The 22,266-nt window shown below is 44.7% G+C and overlaps 1 protein-coding gene across 6 annotated transcripts in view; it reads left to right on the top strand.

Moving 5' to 3' along the window:
- Positions 1-22,266, top strand: part of myo1b (myosin IB) — a 324,638-nt gene that overhangs the window by 18,446 nt on the left and 283,926 nt on the right. For all 6 annotated transcript variants that reach the window (XM_084085494.1, XM_084085496.1, XM_084085495.1 and 3 more), the window contains exons 2-3: positions 2,278-2,428; positions 16,882-16,997. In XM_084085494.1, the coding sequence (XP_083941620.1) occupies positions 2,303-2,428; positions 16,882-16,997 (242 nt within the window). In that variant the 5' untranslated portion in view covers positions 2,278-2,302. The remainder of the gene's footprint in view (positions 1-2,277; positions 2,429-16,881; positions 16,998-22,266) is intronic.

The following is a 22,266-nucleotide window of genomic DNA, read 5'->3' on the forward strand; positions in this document are numbered from 1 at the left end:
CAATGTGCTCTAGGCCTCTCTTTTATCTCCATCACTATAGGTCCAGGATTACCACACCCACAGGAGACGCTCAGAGAACACTGACTGGACGTCAAAAACTGTCCCCCCAGCAGGGTCTTTGTCTCTGCACGCCCTCTGCCCCACAAAATACCCTCTGCCCCACATCTATACCCTCTGCCCCACGTCATTACCCTCTGCCCCACATCTATACCCTCTGCCCCACGTCATTACCCTCTGCCCCACATCTATACCCTCTGCCCCACGTCATTACCCTCTGCCCCACATCTATACCCTCTGCCCCACATCTATACCCTCTGCCCCACATCTATACCCTCTGCCCCACATCTATACCCTCTGCCCTAAAAAATAGTAAGATGGGCCATTACTATGGCATTAAAAAAATAAAAAATAAAATAAACTAGTACCAACAAGGTCGACTAGTGCAGTGGTTCTCAAACTTTTTCATGTCAAGGACCCCCAAATTGACACTTATTAGCCTGCGGACCCTCATTTGAAAAGATACATTTTAAGGACCCCCAGTTTGACATGCATTAGGGCTACGGACCCCCATTTAATGGCATTTCTATCTCTGGGACCCCAATTCATGTTATAAAATCAATGTTAACTTAACTCTGAGAGTGTACAAATGGAACCGAATGGACCCTACACTCTCAGAGTTACAGACCCATAAGGGTCCATTTGGTGCCTAATCTATCATTTAGCTGGGGACCCCCTGGAACCCCCTCAAGTACCCCTGGGGGTCCACGGACCCCACTTTTAGAACCAATGGACTAGTGGTTATACTAGTCGACTAGTTGGTGAAAGCCCTAACATGTCACACTGAGTCTACACGTTAAACATCCTGGGATCCCCGGTCGCTTCAGAGTGTTTCTTTAGATTCACAAGGTGCTCATGGGCACACGGGAGCGGACCCCTCCAGCACCGCGGACGTCCAGAGGTCAAGTGCAAAGTCCCCCCCCCCCCCCACACACCCCTTCGCCCTTATGTAATCCCCCAGAGGAATATGTCCGGCCCCCCCCCCACACAGCTGAGCAAGGCAGAGTACTGTGTATATATAGAGCCAATCAAATGGTCCCATGATGCAAGTCCTCCGGCTGGGACTCAAACCACCCGCTGAACAAACATGTTCCTCTTCCCCCGGAGTTTGTTTTTGCGTCGGCGCTAAGTTTAGCTCTTGTTTGTTATTGGCTGATCAGAGAAGGAGCTTCTCTGGAGAGTTTTCCTGTCACAATTACTAAAGGGGTACGAGAGCACAGGACGAGGGACACTTTGTGATTTATTTAGTTATTTTCCCCACATTCCTTAAACCAGGCCACGAAAAAAAAAAATCAAGCAAGAAATGTACATGAATTAAAGTTCTCAGCCGCCTTGACTGATTTCAGCCATTTGGATTCCATAGAAACTGGATTAAGAGCGTCTGCTAAATGCCTAAACTGTAAACCAGCATGTCTTCTATGAAAGCGTGTTGCACTGCACGCCGAAAATAGCAGATCTACAAGCTCACAACACGTCGCGCTGCGACGCGTTGTGAGCTTGTAGATCGGCTATTTTCGGTTATTAGCTATTTCAAGATCAAAGAGTATTTGACGTGGTCAAACTAGCAATACGATGCATGCTTATAGAGGCGTCTTCCAATGAAGATGCATGGTCTGATAAATGTCATGAAAGCAAAAGGTTAATGCATCAAATCTGTGATTTCTTCAACTGGTTGGCTGTATAAATGGAATAGCAGAAACATTTAGTTTAGAACGATAATACCCAAACATCATCATTAAACGGATATTTCACTTTATATTATTTTTTTGTGTCATTGTATCGTCTACTCAGGCTTTAGGGAGCACCCTGTACAAGTTGATTGATTCAGTATTTAGATATTTGATATTAATTTTATCTGACACGCCCCCTTCCTAATATGTGAGGAGACTGTGTTCTTTCAAAAAATATATATATATATTTTTTTAATTTATTTTGAAAAAAAGAAAGAAAAATAGAATAAAATGTTTTAATTAAATAAAGAAAAAAGTAATTGAAAAAAAATATTAGGAGGGCAGTATGAGTCACCAGAACCAAGGAGCAACTTAAAAACTGTCTGGGGGCGCACAAAAGCCTGAAACAAAAGCCAAACATTTTTTTAAGTGAAATATAAACTGTCAGTCATGAGATTTCATTTTGCTTTATTCCATGAATGTGCGTACAGTACGTCTGATGTGTGACGTGCTTCTTCCCTTCTTCCCGGTCCATTGTCCATTGTCATAGGGGTGGACAGACAGTAGCAGCCAAGATGGAGGTGAAGACGTCACTTCTGGACAACATGATCGGGGTGGGCGACATGGTGCTGCTGGAGCCCCTGTCTGAAGACTCCTTCATCGAGAACCTGAGGAACCGCTTTGACCACAACGAGATCTACGTAAGTCCCGTCGTGCTCTACATTCATGCATTGGAGTTAAATACTTGCGTTTGTTGACCCCCGAAAATGTGCATTTATAATCCATCCTAACTATTGGGAGCAGTGGCACCGGGCAGCTACTGGTCCCTAACATGTGAGGACACTGGTCCCTAACATGTGAGGACACTGGTCCCTAACATGTGAGGACACTGGTCCCTAACATGTGAGGACACTGGTCCCTAACATGTGAGGACACTGGTCCCTTAGCATGTGAGGACACTGGTCCCTAACATGTGAGGACACTGGTCCCTAACATGTGAGGACACTGGTCCCTAACATGTGAGGACACTGGTCCCTAACATGTGAGGACACTGGTCCCTAGCATGTGAGGACACTGGTCCCTAACATGTGAGGACACTGGTCCCTAACATGTGAGGACACTGGTCCCTAACATGTGAGGACACTGGTCCCTAGCATGTGAGGACACTGGTCCCTAGCATGTGAGGACACTGGTCCCTAACATGTGAGGACACTGGTCCCTAACATGTGAGGACACTGGTCCCTAACATGTGAGGACACTGGTCCCTAACATGTGAGGACACTGGTCCCTAACATGTGAGGACACTGGTCCCTAAAATGTGAGGACACTGGTCCCTAACATGTGAGGACACTGGTCCCTAGCGTGTGAGGACACTGGTCCCTAACGTGTGAGGACACTGGTCCCTAACGTGTGAGGACACTGGTCCCTAACATGTGAGGACACTGGTCCCTAACATGTGAGGACACTGGTCCCTAGCGTGTGAGGACACTGGTCCCTAACGTGTGAGGACACTGGTCCCTAACGTGTGAGGACACTGGTCCCTAACGTGTGAGGACACTGGTCCCTAACGTGTGAGGACACTGGTCCCTAACATGTGAGGACACTGGTCCCTAGCATGTGAGGACACTGGTCCCTAACATGTGAGGACACTGGTCCCTAGCATGTGAGGACACTGGTCCCTAACATGTGAGGACACTGGTCCCTTAGCATGTGAGGACACTGGTCCCTAATAGAGGTGAACCCATAGTTTGGGTGTATTTGGGTCAATCAAATGTAATTAGTATTTGATAAACCGCGGGTGAAATAATGCGGGAATTTATCTATCTATAGGCCTATTATAACTTTTAAAAAGCACAAAATCTTAATTAAGTATTAATTAATTTAATATTGCGTAATTTACATGAAATCAATAATATATCAGTATTCTGATATTAAACCTGCGGGCCGCGTTAAGTGAAGGTGGGGGCCGCATGTGGCCCCTGGGCCGCCAGTTGCCCATGTATGCTCTAGTCTACACAGTTGGATGGGTGTGAGGCAGCAGTGCTATAACCACCGAGCCCCCCCCCCCCTGCCCACTGAGTTAAAAATGCTAAAACTTCTGTGTTCTCCTGACTGAGAGCCTGTCATCATCATCATCATCATCTTCTTCCTCCACCCTTCTGTCTTCTGTTTATTCCTGCATGTTCCTCAGAGACATGTGAAGAGAGACGTCCCTGAGGGAGGTTCTCCATTGTTCCTCATTTTAGACCCCGGTCATGATAGAATACAGTGGCCCAAATGCAGCGACCCCCCCCGTCACCCCCCCTTTGCCACGACCGCAGTCACCCAACCAGTCAATAAATCACATCATATCACTGAGGAATGCAGATGATGTTCTCTAATGAGGCAGAAACATCCAGAGCTTCAGGGATGATGACATTCACTGCGGCCACAGTGGTGTAAAAAAAGTACTCAAATGTTTTACTTGAGTAAAAGTACCACTACTGCAATATAGAAATACTCTGTTGCGAGTAAAAGTTCAGAATTCAAAATGTACTTGAGTAAAAGCACAAAAGTATTGGCATCAAAATGTACTTAAAGTACAAAAAGTAAAAGTACTAAAATGTTTGAAAATGGCTCACAACGCGTCGACGCGTTGTGAGCTTGTAGATCGGCTATTTTCAAATAGCCTAGGTATAAAATAGGGCTGGAGTGGTTATGTATGTTTCATTATATCATAATTTATATCTGAAAAGTAACTAGTAACTAAAGTTTTCAAATAATTGTAGTGGAGTAAAAGTACAATATTTGCCTCCGAGATGTAGTGGAGTAGAAGTAAAAGTATTGGAAATTGTAAAGTAAAGTACAAATACCTCAAAAATGTAACTCAAAAGAAAACCACCTTAGTGGAAAAAAGCGGAACTCCAAAATAAAAATTGCAGGACAGTGGCTCAGATGTGGTTTCTCATTTTATTGAGACGTGATTGAGACGCTAACGTGTTGTTACTTAAGTACAGTACTTACAGATGTGCCACTTCAAAACTTCACATGTCCTGCCATCGCCAAGACAGTAAATTTTCAGGGGATTCCCAGGGCAATAAGAGGGACAAAGAAGGGCATTTAAAATACTGAATTATTTTGATGATCACTGCTTTTATGATGCTAATTAATTTGAGCAACTGGTCAAATCACCTTTCGCCTCATAATGAGTCTGACACCTTGTTCAACACACATTCTTTTGTTCTCATGTATATGGATGTCTGTTGAAGGGAAAAACGGGGGTGTGTAGTGACAACTTCTTTTCAGGGGCAAAACAGTGCATTTTAAGGGCAGAAAAGGGAGGAAAAAAATGCATTTTCAGGGCACTATCAGGGAAAGAACAGTAACGTGTGAAGTTTTGAAGTGGCACATCTGTAAGTAAATGTACTTAGTTACTTTCCACCGCTGCTGGGCTGGCTGACTGTTTCCCTCTCCCCCTCTGGGGGCCGGGGGGGGGGGGGCTGGTTTGAGCGGCGGAGAGAGAGAGAGAGAGAGAGATCCCTGGATGTCTCTCGTTGGGCTTGGAGCTCTTCTGGAAGGCTGTGACTGAACAGACATCTTCAGCCCAGATGATGATTACAGCTCACAGCTCTGGTTTGTCGTTGGCCCAGTGGAGCTGCAGCTGAATGACATCACCGCACCGAGCCGTGATTGGCCGGGCGCTATATGCGCTTGAGCCGTAGCCACTTCCTGCTGAGGAATTGGAATTGGTGTGTGTGTGTGTGTGTGTGTGTGTGTGTGTGTGCGTGTGCGCGTAGGGTTTTGACGTTTTCAAATGGCCTCAAATTTTCTCTCCGAAACAAGAAGAAAAGGTAGACTGTATGTATGCTTCCATCTCAGACTCTCCCCTTGGCCCGGTCTGCTGTGGAACTAGATCCAGGAAATGACACACACACACACACACACACACACACACACACACACACACACACACACACACACACACACACACACACACACACACACACACACACACACACACACACAGAGAGAGAAGGCAGTTTTAAAGCCTACAGTAGGTCTGTTACAGACTCTTACATTTAACTTGTTGGGCATCCTTTAATGTTTGATGTTGCTTTTTAAAATCATTCAGCATCAGCATCATGCACACTTCAGTGCGCACTATGGTCTTACTGCGTGTGAAGTGGAAGTGCAGACTGGCCTCTTTGTGGGAAAAGGTCAATCAAAACATTTTATAATTCGGTCATAAGTGTACAGTGGTGGAAAAAGTACTTGCATGTTTTACTTAAAGGTAGGGTAAGTGATTTTCTTTGGTTAAAATAAGTGTTAAATAGCTCTATATTGTGATAGTACTCATTGCTATAGAGTGTTTGTTCAGTAAAAGGAGTCTCCATGTATCTCCTAGCCTGGTAAACCCTCCCTCCGGAAATCTCATTTCCATTCGATTTCAGGAAGGAGTCTGGTCTGAAACGCCTTTCTGCAATAATCGCTGTGGGCTGGAGTTGGGCGGGAGTAATACCGTTGACTGACAACCCCTTCAGCCAATGATCGTTGTTCCCCTTCAGCCAATCAGCAGTTCATTTTGACGAGCTCCAGACTATGTGACGCAACGGGACTTTTGGGACGGCCATGCCGAAAATAGGTTGCCTTATTGGGATACATGCGTGTCACTCCCCGCCCCTGCCGGTTCTCTAAATTTATATTTTTAAATAGGCTCTGTCATGATTAATTGACCACATATATGAAGTTAAACAACTAAATTCTATCCAAACGATATGTTAATAGTAAATTCCGTGCCTCAAAAAAGAAGTTTGAGAGCGTTTTAAAACCGAAAGTAAGAAGTGAAGGCACTCGCACAAACAACAATGGCTGCCGTTCGTGTTTTGTCGGCGGCTCTCAGGCTGCACTCGGCTTCATTCGGGCTCACTCGAACTCGCCACCTGATTGGCCAACTGTCGCTGTCAATCACAGAACAATGAGCGACGACGCTGATAGGCTCGTCGGCTCGGCGAGCAGAGCGATTATTGGAGAAAGGCGTTTCAGACCAGACTCCTTCCTGAAATCGAATGGAAATGAGATTTCCGGAGGGAGGGTTTACCAGGCTATGTATCTCCAGCTCTTTATAAAAAACAGAAAATGCATTTTCGTTTCAGTTTAATTTCCAATTTTATCCAATCAGGATAGAGAACAATTGGAACTGGAACACAAAAAATTAAGCTTAAAAATGGGTACTTTCTCCTGATTGGCTGAGATTTTGACACCTACCGGAAAATGTATTTTCTGTTTATTAAAGAGCTGGAGAGACGGGGAGACTCCTGTTACTGAACAAACACTCTATAGCAATGATTACTATCAGAATATAATTTAACCTTTTAACATAATACTTTTTGTTTTAACCAAAAAATATCACTTACCCTACCTTTTAAGTAAAAGTATCAATACTGCAATGTAGAGCAACTACTCTGTTACAAGTGAAAGTCTGGAATTCAAAATGTACTTGAGTGAAAGTGCAAAAGTATTGACATCAAAATATACTTAAAGTACAAAAGTACAGTACTTGAGTAAATGTACCTTGTTACTTTACACCACTGCACGTGCATAATGGCAGCATTTGGATGGCACAAGCTGCACCTCAAAACGGTGACCAGGCAAAACATACGGAAGCCTATATTTATCCACTAAATCTGCCGCGTCATTCCTCAGTGACATATGATTCCTTTCTTTTTTATAAATCTCCCCCTAGTGTATCATATAACAGCCAGAACAAGACACATGGCTTTGTTTTCCAGACGGGCACACAGTGGATCGTGTATCACAGGGGTCTTCAACAGGGGGTCCGGGACCCCTAGGGGGTCCTCAGAGTTAATACAGGGGGTCCGCCGAATCTTTGTGTGATATGATTTTTTTTACATTAACCACTTGAACCCTAGCATCCCTTTGCTGAGGAGAACTTTAGCCAAAAAATAGCAGATCTACAAGCTCACAACGCCTCGCGCTGCGAGGCGTTGTGAGCTTGTAGATCGGCTATTTTTTTGGCAAAGAGTCATAGGCGTAGAGGGGAAAAAACGAGCAGCAAAAGGTTTATCTGAAACACAATTTTATACAATAGGCCTATAGAGGGGAGTCCCTGCTTCATCTCTCTCTCTCGGCTAGGGGGTCCTTGGCCTGAAAACGTTGAAGACCCCTGGTGTATCAGATAAAAACGCCATGGGAATTCAAACACGATGTGGGTCTCCGTCCCTACGATCTGTCGCTCCACTTCTTAGCGTCTCGACTTCACCCCTAGTTTGATGAGCAAAGCATAAACGGTGGGGGATCAGATGTGTGTTCCTGTCAGGCTGTGATGTCTCCCTGTGACTTCACTGCTTCACTGTCTGTGATGTCTCCCTGTGAGGTCACTGCTTCACTGTCTGTGATGTGTCTCTGTGAGTTCACTGCTTCACTGTCTGTGATGTCTCCCTGTGACTTCACTGCTTCACTGTCTGTGATGTGTCTCTGTGAGTTCACTGCTTCACTGTCTGTGATGTCTCCCTGTGACTTCACTGCTTCACTGTCTGTGATGTCTCCCTGTGACTTCACTGCTTCACTGTCTGTGATGTGTCTCTGTGAGTTCACTGCTTCACTGTCTGTGATGTGTCTCCCTGTGAGTTCACTGCTTCACTGTCTGTGATGTGTCTCCCTGTGAGTTCACTGCTTCACTGTCTGTGATGTGTCTCTCTGTGAGTTCACTGCTTCACTGTCTGTGATGTGTCTCTCTGTGAGTTCACTGCTTCACTGTCTCGCCTCAAGCACTTGGCAGATTTGGAAGCTACAGTAGATCAACCATCCACCATAACCCTCATCGTGTCTGGATTGAGAGTTTTTTTGCGACGAGGAAGTCCCTGTTCTTCTTTTCCATGCGAGCTTTGTAATTACAAACTCCTGCAGGGCAGATCTGCCCCCCTCCCCCCCCCCCCCCTGTAATTTACTCATCAGTTTTCGACTTCATTCCTCGGATCCGTTTACAAACAATGTCAACGGTAGTTTTACAGTGTGATGGTTAAAGGTAGGGTAAGCGATTTTTCTTTGGTTAAAATCAGTGTTAAATGGCTTTATATTCTCATAGTACTCGTTGCTATAGAGTGTTTGTTCAGTAACAGTGTTAAATAGCTCTATATACTGATAGTACTCGTTGCTATATAGAGTGTTTGTTCAGTAACAGTGTTAAATAGCTCTATATTCTGATAGTACTCGTTGCTATAGAGTGTGTGTTCAGTAACAGTGTTAAATAGCTCTATATTCTGATAGTACTCGTTGCTATAGAGTGTTTGTTCAGTAACGGGAGTCTCCATCTCTCTCCAGGTCTTTTTTTTCTCTCCAATTTGATCCAATCAGGACAGAGAACTCAGACAGGGTACAGATTAAACAAGTGGAATTGGAAGTGATGACACGAGTAAATGAGTAGACACAATTGGAACAAAATTGAAGCTGATAAATGGGTACTCTCTCCCGATTGGCTGACGTTGTATTTTCTGTTTATTAAAGAGCTGGAGAGACAGAGATACTCCTGTTACTGAACAAACACTCTATAGCGATGATTACTACAATTAGAACATAGCGCTTTAAAGGAGTAGTTCACCTAAAAAACGACTTATTTTCTATCAATTACACACCCCATGAGGCATTGGATTCATGGAGCTTTTTTTTTTGTTTGTGTCGCATTCATAAGACAATAGTTTGATGACCGGCGGTCTGTCTGGTAGGAGACTCAAAGAGTTAGCTTTCAGTCTCCTACCGGATACATTAGCATCTTTCCGCGGGTGATCAAATTATTGTCTCAGGAATGCGACAAAAACTAAAAGATCTCCATGAATTCAACGCTTCATGGGGTGTGTAATTGATAGAAAAGAAGACATTTCTTTTGAGTGAACACTTTTGTATTAACCAGAACATATCACTTACTGTACTCTACCTTTAACAAGGTACCTCCATGTTCTCTTTGACATGGCTCAAGGCATGGTTCCCATCCATCATACTTCAGCCCCATTGTACAGTTGAGACGTTATGTCACGGCTCAGTATAACCCCCCCCCCCACCCCCCCCCACCCCCCCCCCCCCCGCCTGCCTCATTTCATGACAACAATCATGTCTGCTCTAAGACAGTGGTTCTCAAACTTTTTCATGCCAAGGACCCCCAAATTGACACTTATTAGCCTGCGGACCCCCATTCGAAAAGATAAGCCAGGGACCCCCATAAGAGAAGACTTTTACGGCTCTCTAGCAGTGATTCTCAACCATTTTAGTTTCAAGGACCCCCAGTTTGACATGCATTTACGCTACGGATCCTCATTTAATGGCATATCTATCCCTGGGACCCCAATTTATATTGTAAAATCAATGTTAATTTAACTCTGAGAGTGTACAAATGGAACCAAATGGACCCAACGGGTCCATTTGGTTCCATTTGTACACTCTCAGAGTTACAGACCCATAAGGGTCCATTTGGTTCCTATCCATCATTTAGCTGGGGACCCCCTGGAACCCCCTCAAGTACCCCTGGGGGTCCCCGGACCCCACTTTGAGAACCGATGCTCTGAGAAGTATGGCCTTATTGCCACGCCACAGATAACTACATCTTTACTGTTCCCTCCAGACCCTGGCCAACCACGTGTACAGGAGTCATGGTGGGGGGGTGAAGGGTCTTTGTGCGTCAGATGTGGGGGGTGCCGCGGAGAGTTGTTCTCCTTAATCCGCTAAGACCAGGAACGCGACTGTCACTTAAAAAAATGGCAGATCTACAAGTTACAAAAATAGCAGATATACAAAGCTCATAGTGCGGCACTTACTCACATCTTTGCTTCTGGGTTGTTGTCTTTTTGGTGCAGATCTACAAGCTCGTAGCGTGGCACTCGCTGCCGTGCTACGAGCTTGTAGATCTGCTATTTTTGAATAGCTCAAAGTATGAAATAATGGTTATAGCAAAAAAAAAAAAAAGGCAAAATAACACAGTACAGTATGTGTTCCAGGATTGAATGGGTTAATCAGCAGGTGATAACAAAATATGTTTAAAAGATATATATATATTTTTTAATGCCTAGTTTTGCACGTATTCTTATCTAACCGCAGTCAGGAGCTGAGGCTCTCCCACTCAACCCTCCACGTGTGTGTTTTACATTACGACACAGTGGGCACACACACCTCAGAAAGGTCCCGTTCTGCCGCCCTGTGTACTTCTCAACAATAGGCCCGTGGGAGGCGGCGGCCGCGTTGCCATGGGATAGAGGCCAGGCTCGCCGCTTTGTCAGAGAGGGTTATGCAACGGACATTATCATGGAGAGAGAGAGGGAGAGAGAGGGAGAGAGAGGGAGAGAGAGAGAGATGGGGAGAGAGAGAGAGAGAGAGAGGGAGAGAGAGGGAGAGAGATGGAGAGAGCGTACGGTTTCGATTGATGGCTGACAGTGCAGCCGGGGCTCTCTTGTCTGTTGAGTGAGGGGGAGGATGATGATGATGATGAAGAAGAAGACGGTGGTGGCAACATGTGCTTTCAGGAGTACTTTAACCCATTAAGACCTGGGACGTTTTCTAAATCCTAAGCGTTTTTTGAAAAAAAAAAAAAAAAAATCAAGATTATTCAAAAATAGCAGATATACAAGCTCATAGCGCGGCACTCGGTGCCGCGCTATGAGCTTGTAGATCTGCTATTTTTGAATAGCCAAAGAAATCTTAAGTGACACAGATGCGTTCCAGGTCTTAATGGGTTAACCGACTGCTGTTGTCCTCCGCCGTTCAGAAGTCACGACCTGCGTGAACGTTGCATAATGGTAAATGGACTGTGTTTTTATAGCGCTTTTTCTCCAAAGCGCTTTACAGTGCGTTTCGCGTTCTCACCCCCGTTCACACACCGACGGCGGAGGAAACCATGCGAGGCACCTTATACCTGCTGAACCGGGAGCAGTGAGAGGGTTCAGTCTTTTGCTCAAGGACACTTCCACACACACACACACACACACACATAGCCAGGAGGAGCCGGGGAATCAAACCTGGAACCTTCGGATTCCAAGACGGCCGCTCTACCTCCCGTCCTGACCCTGAGCCACTGCCCGCCCTAATTAGTCCATGAGGCAGACAAGATTTCATTACCGAAAGAGTGGGCAAAACCAAACCCATATTAAATTGTTCATAGGGTCAGTACGAGTAAATAAATGATAACCTTTCCAAAGGAGTAGCTTTTTCATGGTTATCACACATTTTGTTATTTTCCCCATACGTACATGACAGGTGAAAAAATGACAACATTTAAAAAAGAGTTATCATAATGAAACTTCCTGAGTTGATTACTTACATGAAGACAATGATTTATCGTATTACAAGTTTTCTGAAACTGTATATTTAAATAGGCAAATTAGGCATTTAGTCCATGAGCCTGAGCCCCAAAATTGAGCCAGATATTGAATATTCCCTCGTTTAAAAACCTATGACTCCAACATCTTTCCACTCAAACAGAGAGCGTCTCCTTCCCAAACCCCAATGGTTCTAATCAGCCCCCCGCCCACAGGAGTGGCCCAATTCACTCACAACTTGCTACAAAAATCGCTCATGAAAAAATATATAATCTCCTACATTCCATTTTCCACCTTCACATCTGTCTCCTTCTCTAATAATCAAAAAGTGCTATATATTTCATCTCGCACTTTACTTCCGGATGGTTCGTTTTGCACCTTTTTTTGCCACATCGGTCACGGGAAAGAAATAAGCGCTGCCGTGGTCTATGGAAACGAGCCCAAAAGTGCACCCAAATAAGCCCAAAATCGCTTATACAAACAGTCAGACCTGGCAACGCAGCCTACGCCAATCATGTGTGAGAGATCTACAAGCTATGGGTTGGTGACGCCACCGTATCTTAGCAACAACGACAGCGCTCACTCTCATTGGTCGTGTCATGCCAGGAGCAGTCTCCAGACAATGGCATCGCAGAGAGCTTGCTGTAGCCATCACATTCAGTCGCAGCAACCACGGACAGGGAGCTGTGATAGTGGCATGTAGCTAACGCTAACGTGGTTGTCATGCCTGCAGCGGCTGTGCAATCACTTTGTCAACAATGCACGTTCGTGTGGTGAATGTCTATATTGCTGCTCAGTTAGTCCATTGTAGATGGTGTATGTTTGTGTGTGTCTTCTGGAGAACTATGTAGCTCCCAGGGGTGCAATGCTCAGTGGACGCGGTTGCAACCACTTATTTGGCCAGGGGGACGTGCAGGCACACGCATAGATTTAAAACTACTTTAAATTCACACTTCATCAAAGTTTACAAAGGCTCCCGACTCACGCGGTACATTAACATAGGAATTAGCCTATATGCATATCAATTGTCCATTGTGTGACCTGTACTGTAGGTGTTAAGCGACGTGCGCGTCACGTCATTAAAATAGAGAGTGCAACCACTTATCAAATGAGCATAGCATCACTGGTAGCTCCACAGCAACTACAGTAACTAACGTAATGGCAGGACCGCCCCGTGCAACGCATGTTAGGCTGCATTATGGTCATGTAGTAATTTCAGATAATTTCGCTCCAATTAGAGCAGTGCTTATCAACCCTTTCAGGCCGCCCCCCCCCCAAATAAACGTAATTGATCTGGCCACCCCCCCATTCTGTTTGACTCTATTCCACAAGTAAATATTGTGAAAATAGCAGATCTACAAGCTCCAAACGCCTCACGTTGAGAGGCTTTGTAAGCTTGTAGATCGGCTATTTTCTACATGATTGCCTCTTTCTTAGATTATTTGACAATGTGGCCAATGTTTTTATAGTATAGTTTGTTGACTACTTTTGTTGCAGAAATGGTCATTTCCTTTACTTTCGTTTTTTAATTGTCTCCGCCAGGCCGAAAGGCATGGCGCAAGACCTGTCCGTCCGTCTGTGATAGCTAATCTCTCACATCGTTGACTTGATCGCAGCGAAACTATGCACACACACTCCCTGGATGCCAATTCAGAACCTCTGCCCTATTTCTTTCACATGGCCCTGTTACAGTGCCACCAGGAGGCCGCTTTTTGCTAAACACCTTTTCTCACAGTACTTTTGCCCAAACATCACGCAAATCGGTACACAGTATCTCCACAGTCATTAAAAAAAAAACCCTTTCAGATTTTTCATATTCCATCCTGATTGGCTAAAATGGCTTCCAAAGTCTGCAGGACTGCTCCGTTTGGACCAAAATGCCTCACATTATGAACACAGCATGCACTTTCCGTGCAACTTTGCACCCACATTCCCACTATGCCTAGGAAGAAATTCCACTTGAGATTTCTCTAATCAGCCTCATGGTGGCGCTATAACAGCCCGATGTGGAGAGTCAGTGAGAGCTGGATAAACGAGGTAAAATGTGTCAAAAGGAGTCTGTACGGCTGTCGATAAATGAACACATGACGTCGGTGGGAGAGGAGATATTGTGTCTTTTGGACAAACAGCAGCGTGGTGCTGATGTTTGTTGTGTGAAGCAGCTTAATGTCAGAGTGTTTGTGTTGGAGCGTCTCAGTGCGGCTGCAGAGTTCATGTGCAACCTCTTCCAGAGAGAGACAGAGACACTAGAAACTCTGCTGGAGAAAAAAAAAACACTGCTGGGCATTGACTTTCATATGGACATTGATCTACACACTGCAGGTATATCTGCTACACACACAACATCAAACTACACACTACAGGTATGATGCAGCGTTTGCATTCCAGCCTGCATGCCAGCGTAGTTCCCATATGGTATCAAGGTGGGCTAAACCATATGGACCCCATGTCAGCAATGTCAGCGGCATCCACTTCAGTCCCAACTGCGAGGCCCATGCAGGCTATAAGTAGCTTCTACCTGGCCCTTAGGTGGGCCCCAACTAGCCATGTTTATGTGGGACCAAGGCGGGTCCTAACTGGGTTTGCCCATGCAGGCTTTAACTGGGTTCTACCTGGGCCCTAGGTGTACCCTAACCAACCAGAGTGCAGTGCCCATCGCTCCAATTGTTGTGACGTCAGGGCTCTCAATACTGCACATTGGTGGAGGAGGAGGGGCCGCAGGGCGACCGCACACATCGCTGAACCAATGGTAGCCCACGGATGTTTCCTCTGGGGATTTACAATCTGCCCCTCTATGCCACATATCATCCGCACTACAGGGTCTTCACTGACCGAGCCACGGCCCCACTGGCCCTCAGGACGCTACGCCACTTATATGCGCTGCCAAGTGGCCGCGGGCGCTACGTGGGCGTGGCCGCGGGCTAGACGCGAGCCCCCGCGTAGCGGGGGCGAGCTTCTAGTCTTAACAAAATGAAATAAGTATGTTGACTCTGGCTTTGTCCAATGTTCCAATGTTGATTCTGGAAAGTTATGCAAATGTAGCCATATTTTCCTAATGCCTAATTTGCATATTTAAATATACAATTTCAGAAAACTTGTAATACGATAAATCATTGTCTTCATGTAAGTAATCAACTCAGGAAGTTTCATTATGATAACTCTTTTTTTTTAATTTTGTCATTTTTTCACCTGTCTTGTACGTATGGGGAAAATAACAAAATGTGTGATAACCATTATCAGTTTTTTCTTCACAATAATCATTCCAGATAAATGCTGTTCTTTGACAACTACTCTAAACACAGTTTTGAGTCAGACTCGAGTGTCTACTCCCAAAACTCGTGCAAAATTACGCAGGCACCAGGAAAGGTTCTGGAAATGTATTTTAAACTTAATACTTCGCTTTATTCAATGGTACGTCTGTGTTTCTGTTTGATTGTCTGAATTCGAGCAATCTCAGTTCTAACAGGCAACGAAGGGGGAGAAAAATACTGTACAAATACTGTACAAATACTGTACAAATAGTGTACAGTACAAAGCTCATTTTGGGGGTCCTGGATATGAAAAAGTTTGAGAACCAATGATATTATTGCAACGCATGTTTTTTTTTTCTCCCAAAAAACTGTTTTAGAAGTGATTTAGAAGATATTTGTAGAATACATATTCAAAGATTTGCACACATTTTCACGATTTTTCTAAAATAGCAGATCTACAAGCTCATAGCGGAGCTTGTAGATCGGCTATTTCTTCTGAATAGCCAAATAAATAAATAATGACACAGGTGTGTTCCCCCGGATTGAATGGCTTAATAAAGGTCTTTTTAACACACTCCCACTAAAGACAAGGAGGCGTCATGATGACACACACGCACACGCGCACACACGCACACACACACACACACACACACACACACACACACACACACACACACACACACACACACACACACACACACACACACACACACACACACACACACACACACACACACTCTCACTCCACCGTTAACCAGACCCTCTCATTTAACACCTCTTCCTCCTCCTCCCTGACTCCTCCTCGTCTCTCCTGTGATGCCGACCGCATGCCGACGGCTCCCAGGATTCATTCATTCCACACATTTTTCCTTTGTGTTTTTTCGAGTCTCTCTCCAGCCAGGCTTCAGGCCTCCAGGCCGGCGTGTCTGAACACAGTGTATCAGGAATCCTCTGTGGGGGGGGGGGGGCCGGGGGGGCAGAATGTCTCTCACCTCGGGTTACCATCAGCATCCAAATGGACAGGAGGACAGGAGGACAGGAGGAGGAGGAGTGGCTGAAGCTAATTGCTGTTGTATATGTGAAGCATGCGTTTAGATCATACATAGACTGGGCAAAACCTATAACAATTTGATAAAAGGGGGTACCAAACTTTTCTTAGTTGATTCTTATGTGTTTTTTTCCCGTAGAATCCATTTCTGCTGAGTGCATTTTTGTATTGTGCATAAATAATTAGATAATTAGTATATTTGCGGCAACTATACTGATTATCTAATTAATTATGCACAATACAAAAATGTACAAACACGGCAGAAATGGATTCTACGGGAAAAAACACATAAGAATCAACTAAGAAAAGTTTGGTACCCCTTTTATCAAATTGTTATAGGGTTTTCCCTGTTATTTCCACCCATGTGTCAAATATGCTAATTAACTAATATTAGTTAATAATCTAATTAACTAATGTAACTAAGTAGACACTGAAGAGCCACTCTTCAGTGTCTACTAGCTCTTCAGTGTCTACTAGCTCTTCAGTGTCTACTAGCTCTTCAGTGTCTACTAGCTCTTCCTACCCCGTCTCATCTTGTCTCTCATCTCTCTGTCCAGACGTACATCGGCAGCGTGGTGATCTCCATCAACCCGTACAGACATCTGCCCATCTTCACGCCGGACAAAGTGGAGGAGTATCGGAACAGGAACTTCTACGAGCTCAGTCCACACATGTGAGTCTACAGAGACCCTGTTTCTATTACCACCCCCCCACTCCCCCCCCCCCCCCCTTACTCCCCAATTTCTGTTCTCTGTCCCTGACACACAGGGTCCCCACGGTCATGAAATTCCTGGAAATATTTTGAAATTAGAAAAATCTTTTCCCAGTCCTGGAAAAGATTTGGAATTTGTCTAGGGTCCTGGAAAAATATTTGGCTATGTATTGTTTTTGGCTATTGATTTTGTTAATACAATTTTCTTCCAAAACATCTACAACATTACACAAAATATGTTGTGTAATGATATAAAAAATATCCGAACGGGCTGCGTGATTGCAGTACACTGCCTGTCTTTGGGCATTGCACATATGAGTAAGAGACTCATTATTGCGCTAAGTTATTGTTCTACAGGCCTGGAAATTGGGTTAAAAATTCTGGAAAAGTCTTGGAAAAGTTTTGGAAATTCAGTGGTAAAAATGTGTGGGAACCCTGTACCTGGCCACAAAGGTCATCAGGCTCGGGAATCGAACCTGCAACTCTCGCATGTCAGGCCGCATTAGAGCCTATGTGTGGTATGTGCCATCCGTGCCCCAAAGACTCCCATTCTTGACACAGAATCCTTCAACGTTGGCTCTGCTCACTTCTGTGTTTCTCTAAACCCCATTGAGACCTGAAGCCGATTCTACGTGTCTCCTAAATCTCAACAGTATTCTCAAAAACGTATGTTTCTATATCAGTGGTGCTCGATCTTTTTCATGTCAAGGACCCACAAAATGATATGTATTTGGCCACGGACCCCCATCAAAATATTTTGTTCCAGGGACCCCCAGAAGCAAAGATTTTAGTTAAAAACGGTTCGCTTGAAAAATATATATATTCAAAGATTTTCACACATTTTCACGATTTTTCAAAAATAGCAGATCTACAAGCTCGTAGCGCGGCACTCGGTGCCGCGCTATGAGCTTGTATATCTGCTATTTTTTGAATAGCCCAAAATGTAAAATAATGCTTTTTAACTCAAATCTAAAAATGACACTGTTCCAGGTCTTAATGGGTTAAGCACCTGCATGAATCTATTAGCTCGTTAAGCCTGAGTTGCACTTGGCAGAGAGTGGGCGTGTCACGCACTGACAATAGCCAATCTGATCTGTTTCTGCTGCACGACACTGGCAATCAGGCATTGGATTGATTGATTGATTGATTGAATACGTTATGAACCCATTTAGACGTGTTAAACCTATACGTTGTCACACCTTTCAATCTAGGACATCATCTGTGTCATTTTAGCTGTTGCTACGTGCTATATAATTTATACAGCAACATGATTTCATATATATATATTAGGGGTGTGCCGATACACTAATTTCACCAAACGATACGATACGATATTTGGCTCACAACTTCGATACGATATCGATACGATACACACTTTTTTTATTATCAAAATATATGGGGGAGGAAAAAAGTAAATGCAAACAAATAATTCTGTTTTTGCATTATTCAGACATGCAAACTTGTAGCTTTTCAGCTACAATAGCCGTTTTCAATCCAAATAGGGCAATAGTGTGACACCTGACCCGAAAAAAAAACATGTTGTCACCCTTTTCACCTCGGGGCTGTTTGCATGCCTGATTATAATGATTGTAAAAAAAATATTTTTTTCAAAACTATATATTTTTTCCCAAAACGATACATATCGTCACGAAAACGTATCGCGATATATCGTGGGACGATATATCGGCACACCCCTAATATATATATTTTTGTAAGTTTTTTAGAAAACTTGTTTGTGTTGTCAGCACTGTTCTCAGGTCTAAATCATTGCAATCAAGTACAGCAAGTACAATTATGCAAGCAATGCTAAAAGGAAAAGCGTGTCTGAGTGCCGCTAGGTCCTGCTTTGGAGGGGGGGGGTGTCTGGGGGGCGTCTGGCAGCAGTGGGTCCCTGTTCAGTCTGCTGTGTGCCACAGCAGGGCGTCCCTCCCATCTGTCCCGTCTGGACAGACAGGGCGCCAAGCACCGCCGGCTGGCTGCCGGCCGCCGTTGTTGTTGTTGCCCTGCCAGGATAAAACAAAAGGGCCGATACTACTCGTCAATTAGCTCGCCGTCTCCCCGGGTTACAGCACCGCCTCTGGGGGGGGGGAAGGGGGGGGGGGGGGGGGATGGGTCTGACATACTCCTGCAGAGAGAGACCATGTTTACTTTACTGTCAACCAGCCAATTTACACCGCTCTGTTGTACTCTCACTTTTGTGTGTGTGTGTGTGTGTGTGTGTGTGTGTGTGTGTGTGTGTGTGTGTGTGTGTGTGTGTGTGTGTGTGTGTGTGTGTGTGTGTGTGTGTGTGTGTGTGTGTGTGTGTGTGTGTGTGTGTGTGTGTGTGTGTGTGTGCACTTAATTCAATCTGACCCAGAATCAGGGATAAAACATATCCACACTGGCCATGAAACAGAGAGAGTCAGAGGCAGGGATTTCCCCTCCATTCCTCCCCCAGCAAATCCAAACCCTGGTTCCGTTTCTGGCCTTTCTTCTTCTTCGTGTGTGTGTGTGTGTGTGTGTGTGTGTGTGTGTGTGTGTGTGTGTGTCATGTCATCAGTGGACAGTGACAGATGTGTCCAGCTGTCCGTCCCTCTGGCTCTCTCTCTCTCTCTCTCTCTCTCTCTCTCTCTCTCTCTCTCTCTCTCTCTCTCTCTCTCTCTCTCTCTCTCTCTCTCTCTCTCTCTCTCTCTGCAGCCCCCCCCCCCACCCACCCCTCCCCCACCTAAACAATGTCCTGAAACCCACTGAAGTAAAGGTGGGGGGGGGGGTCAGGCTCTCAAGCCGTCTGTCCTCTCAACTCTTTCATGTCCAGCCATGCCATGGCCTGGAATCGCAGTCCCCAGCAAAATGAGTTAATAATAGCGTCGCAATAACTGTAACTACTATTATTTCAAACTTTTGCTATTCATATTCAAGTTTTCGAAATGTATAAAAAAATCTTTTGAAAATAGCAGATCTACAAGCTCACAATGCGTCGCAACGCATTGTGAACCGCATTGTGAGCTTGTAGATCGGCTATTTTCAAATGGCCGAAATGTCTATAGGGCTGAAGGGAGTAATGTATGTTTTGTAACGATAATAATAATAATCAAATAATTGTAGTGGAGTCAAATATTTGCCTCTGAGGTGTAGTGGAGTAAAAGTATTGAAATACTGGAAATACTCCAGTAAAGTAAAAAAAATACCTTAAAGGAGAATTCCGTTCATTTTAAGTGTTATGTTTGATGCGTGTCAAATCACTTACCAACGTAGAAATGAAAATCGCGTTACTCCACAGATCCCCCTATCGACCCCCACCGTTGGCATGATAGTAGGATTGTGGATAGCCCAAATTCGCCTATTTTAACAAATGCAAAGTCTGTTTTTTTGCTTCTAGTACTCATTGTTGAGTCCCATGATAATGTAACAGGCGCTAAAACTCCGACAAGCTAACGGCTAATAACAGAACGAGCTAACGCTGGGGCTGCTTATCTCTCTGCATGGCAGCCCCAGGTTGCCAGGTCGGGAGAGAAACCGGCAACCAGCATTAGTTCGTTCTGTTATTAGCCGTTTGCTTGTCGGAGTTTTAGCACCTGTTACATTATCATGGGACTCAACAATGAGTACTAGAAGCAAAAAAACAGACTTTGCATTTGTTAAAATAGGTGAATTTGGGCTATCCTATCGGCTCCCATTTTGCCAACGGAGGGGGTCTGGAGACTGTGCGACAGGGGGATTCTTCGACTCAGTCAATGGCCGTTCCTACGCTGGTGAGTGATTTGAGACACATCAAAGATACAACTTAAAATGCCCGGATGCCTCCTTTAAGTACAGTACTTGAGAACATGGTACTTAGTTACTTTACACCCGCTGCAACCTGTCTTAAGTCAGCAACCTGTCTAAGCCTTCACTAAGTCCTTTTCAGCCCCAAGTCTCAGGATTCATGTCAAATTAGAGCGCTTAAGATGGTTATCCGTCGCAGCTTTTGACCCCGGGGGGGGTCCCGAGTCTGTGCCGCCGGGCCGGGCCGGGGTGGACCTGAGGGGGAGGATAATGGACATGACGTTCCTTTTGTTAACGCACTAATCCCCCCCATCATGAAACGCATCCTCTGTTCATCTCCCCGTCTGTCTACGTGTTGCATTTCAACACAATGCCTTTTGACAATGTTAAAGGGATAGTTCACCCCCAAAATGACTTTTTTTTCTATGGATCGGTCACCCCATGGAGACTTGAATTCATGGATTATTTTTTTTGTTTTCGTCACATTCCTAAGACAATCATTTGATGACCAGCGGACCTGTTGGAGACACAAAGAAGACTCTTTGTGTCTCCTACCGGAACCGCTGCCACCAAAAATAGCAGCGTGTCTCACCGTGACACGTTGTGAGCTTGTAGATCTGCTTTTTTCGGTACTTTTGTGCAACACTAAGTAGAAAATAGGGCTTTCATTTATAATAATAAAAGAGATAAAAGGATTCTGCCCGACATTAGTGACAATAATTGTGTACTTTTCACCTGTTGTCTAAGAGCCTTGGATCCTTTTAAGTCTAAATAAGACGGTGGAATATAAGACCCAGACTTTAGCTAAAGGAGATTAAGCCGTCTTCTATTGGACGGCGCCGACCAAAATGTCACATTAATTCCAAACACTCCATACGTTGATCTCAATCCTCCTGTCAGACCATCTGGATCAATGGATCCTCTCAATGGCCCTCATTTATCAACGTGGTGCAGCCCAAATAATGAGCGTACGGCGTAATCACTGCACCTTTCGGCATTTATCAATATATCCTGACGTGGGCTTCACCCTACCGTACGCTGAGATCTCACGTCTGGTCGAGACCAGTTGTTGACGTTGGCTGCACCCGTTTATTCCATTCTAGACCTACGGAGCTGCATTGTCTGACTGTCTGACAGGCATCTAAACACATAATCCACTCCTAAATGTGTATATCTACACTAATAAATAATCGCTGTGAAAATATATCATTTTATAAAGTAATTTAAACAAACTGCTTTAACAGTCATTCAGATAAGATTGTAGATCTGTCTGTATTGAAAATAGCAGATCTACAAGCTCACAAGCCAGTGTTGCATCGCGACGCGTTGTGAGCTTGTAGATCTGCTATTTTCAAAAATATACAAGCGCTTTTGCGCCGGGAGTCCCGCGGTCGGGACGGCACCTTTTCATGGACTTTTAAATGACGCTCGTTTCAGCCGTGACATTTATCAACGCTGGGACCAAGTGTACGCACGGATCAGCTAT

Source organism: Gymnoscopelus microlampas (genome assembly GCF_963454915.1).
Source record: "Gymnoscopelus microlampas genome assembly, chromosome: 17".
Taxonomy (NCBI): domain Eukaryota; kingdom Metazoa; phylum Chordata; class Actinopteri; order Myctophiformes; family Myctophidae; genus Gymnoscopelus; species Gymnoscopelus microlampas.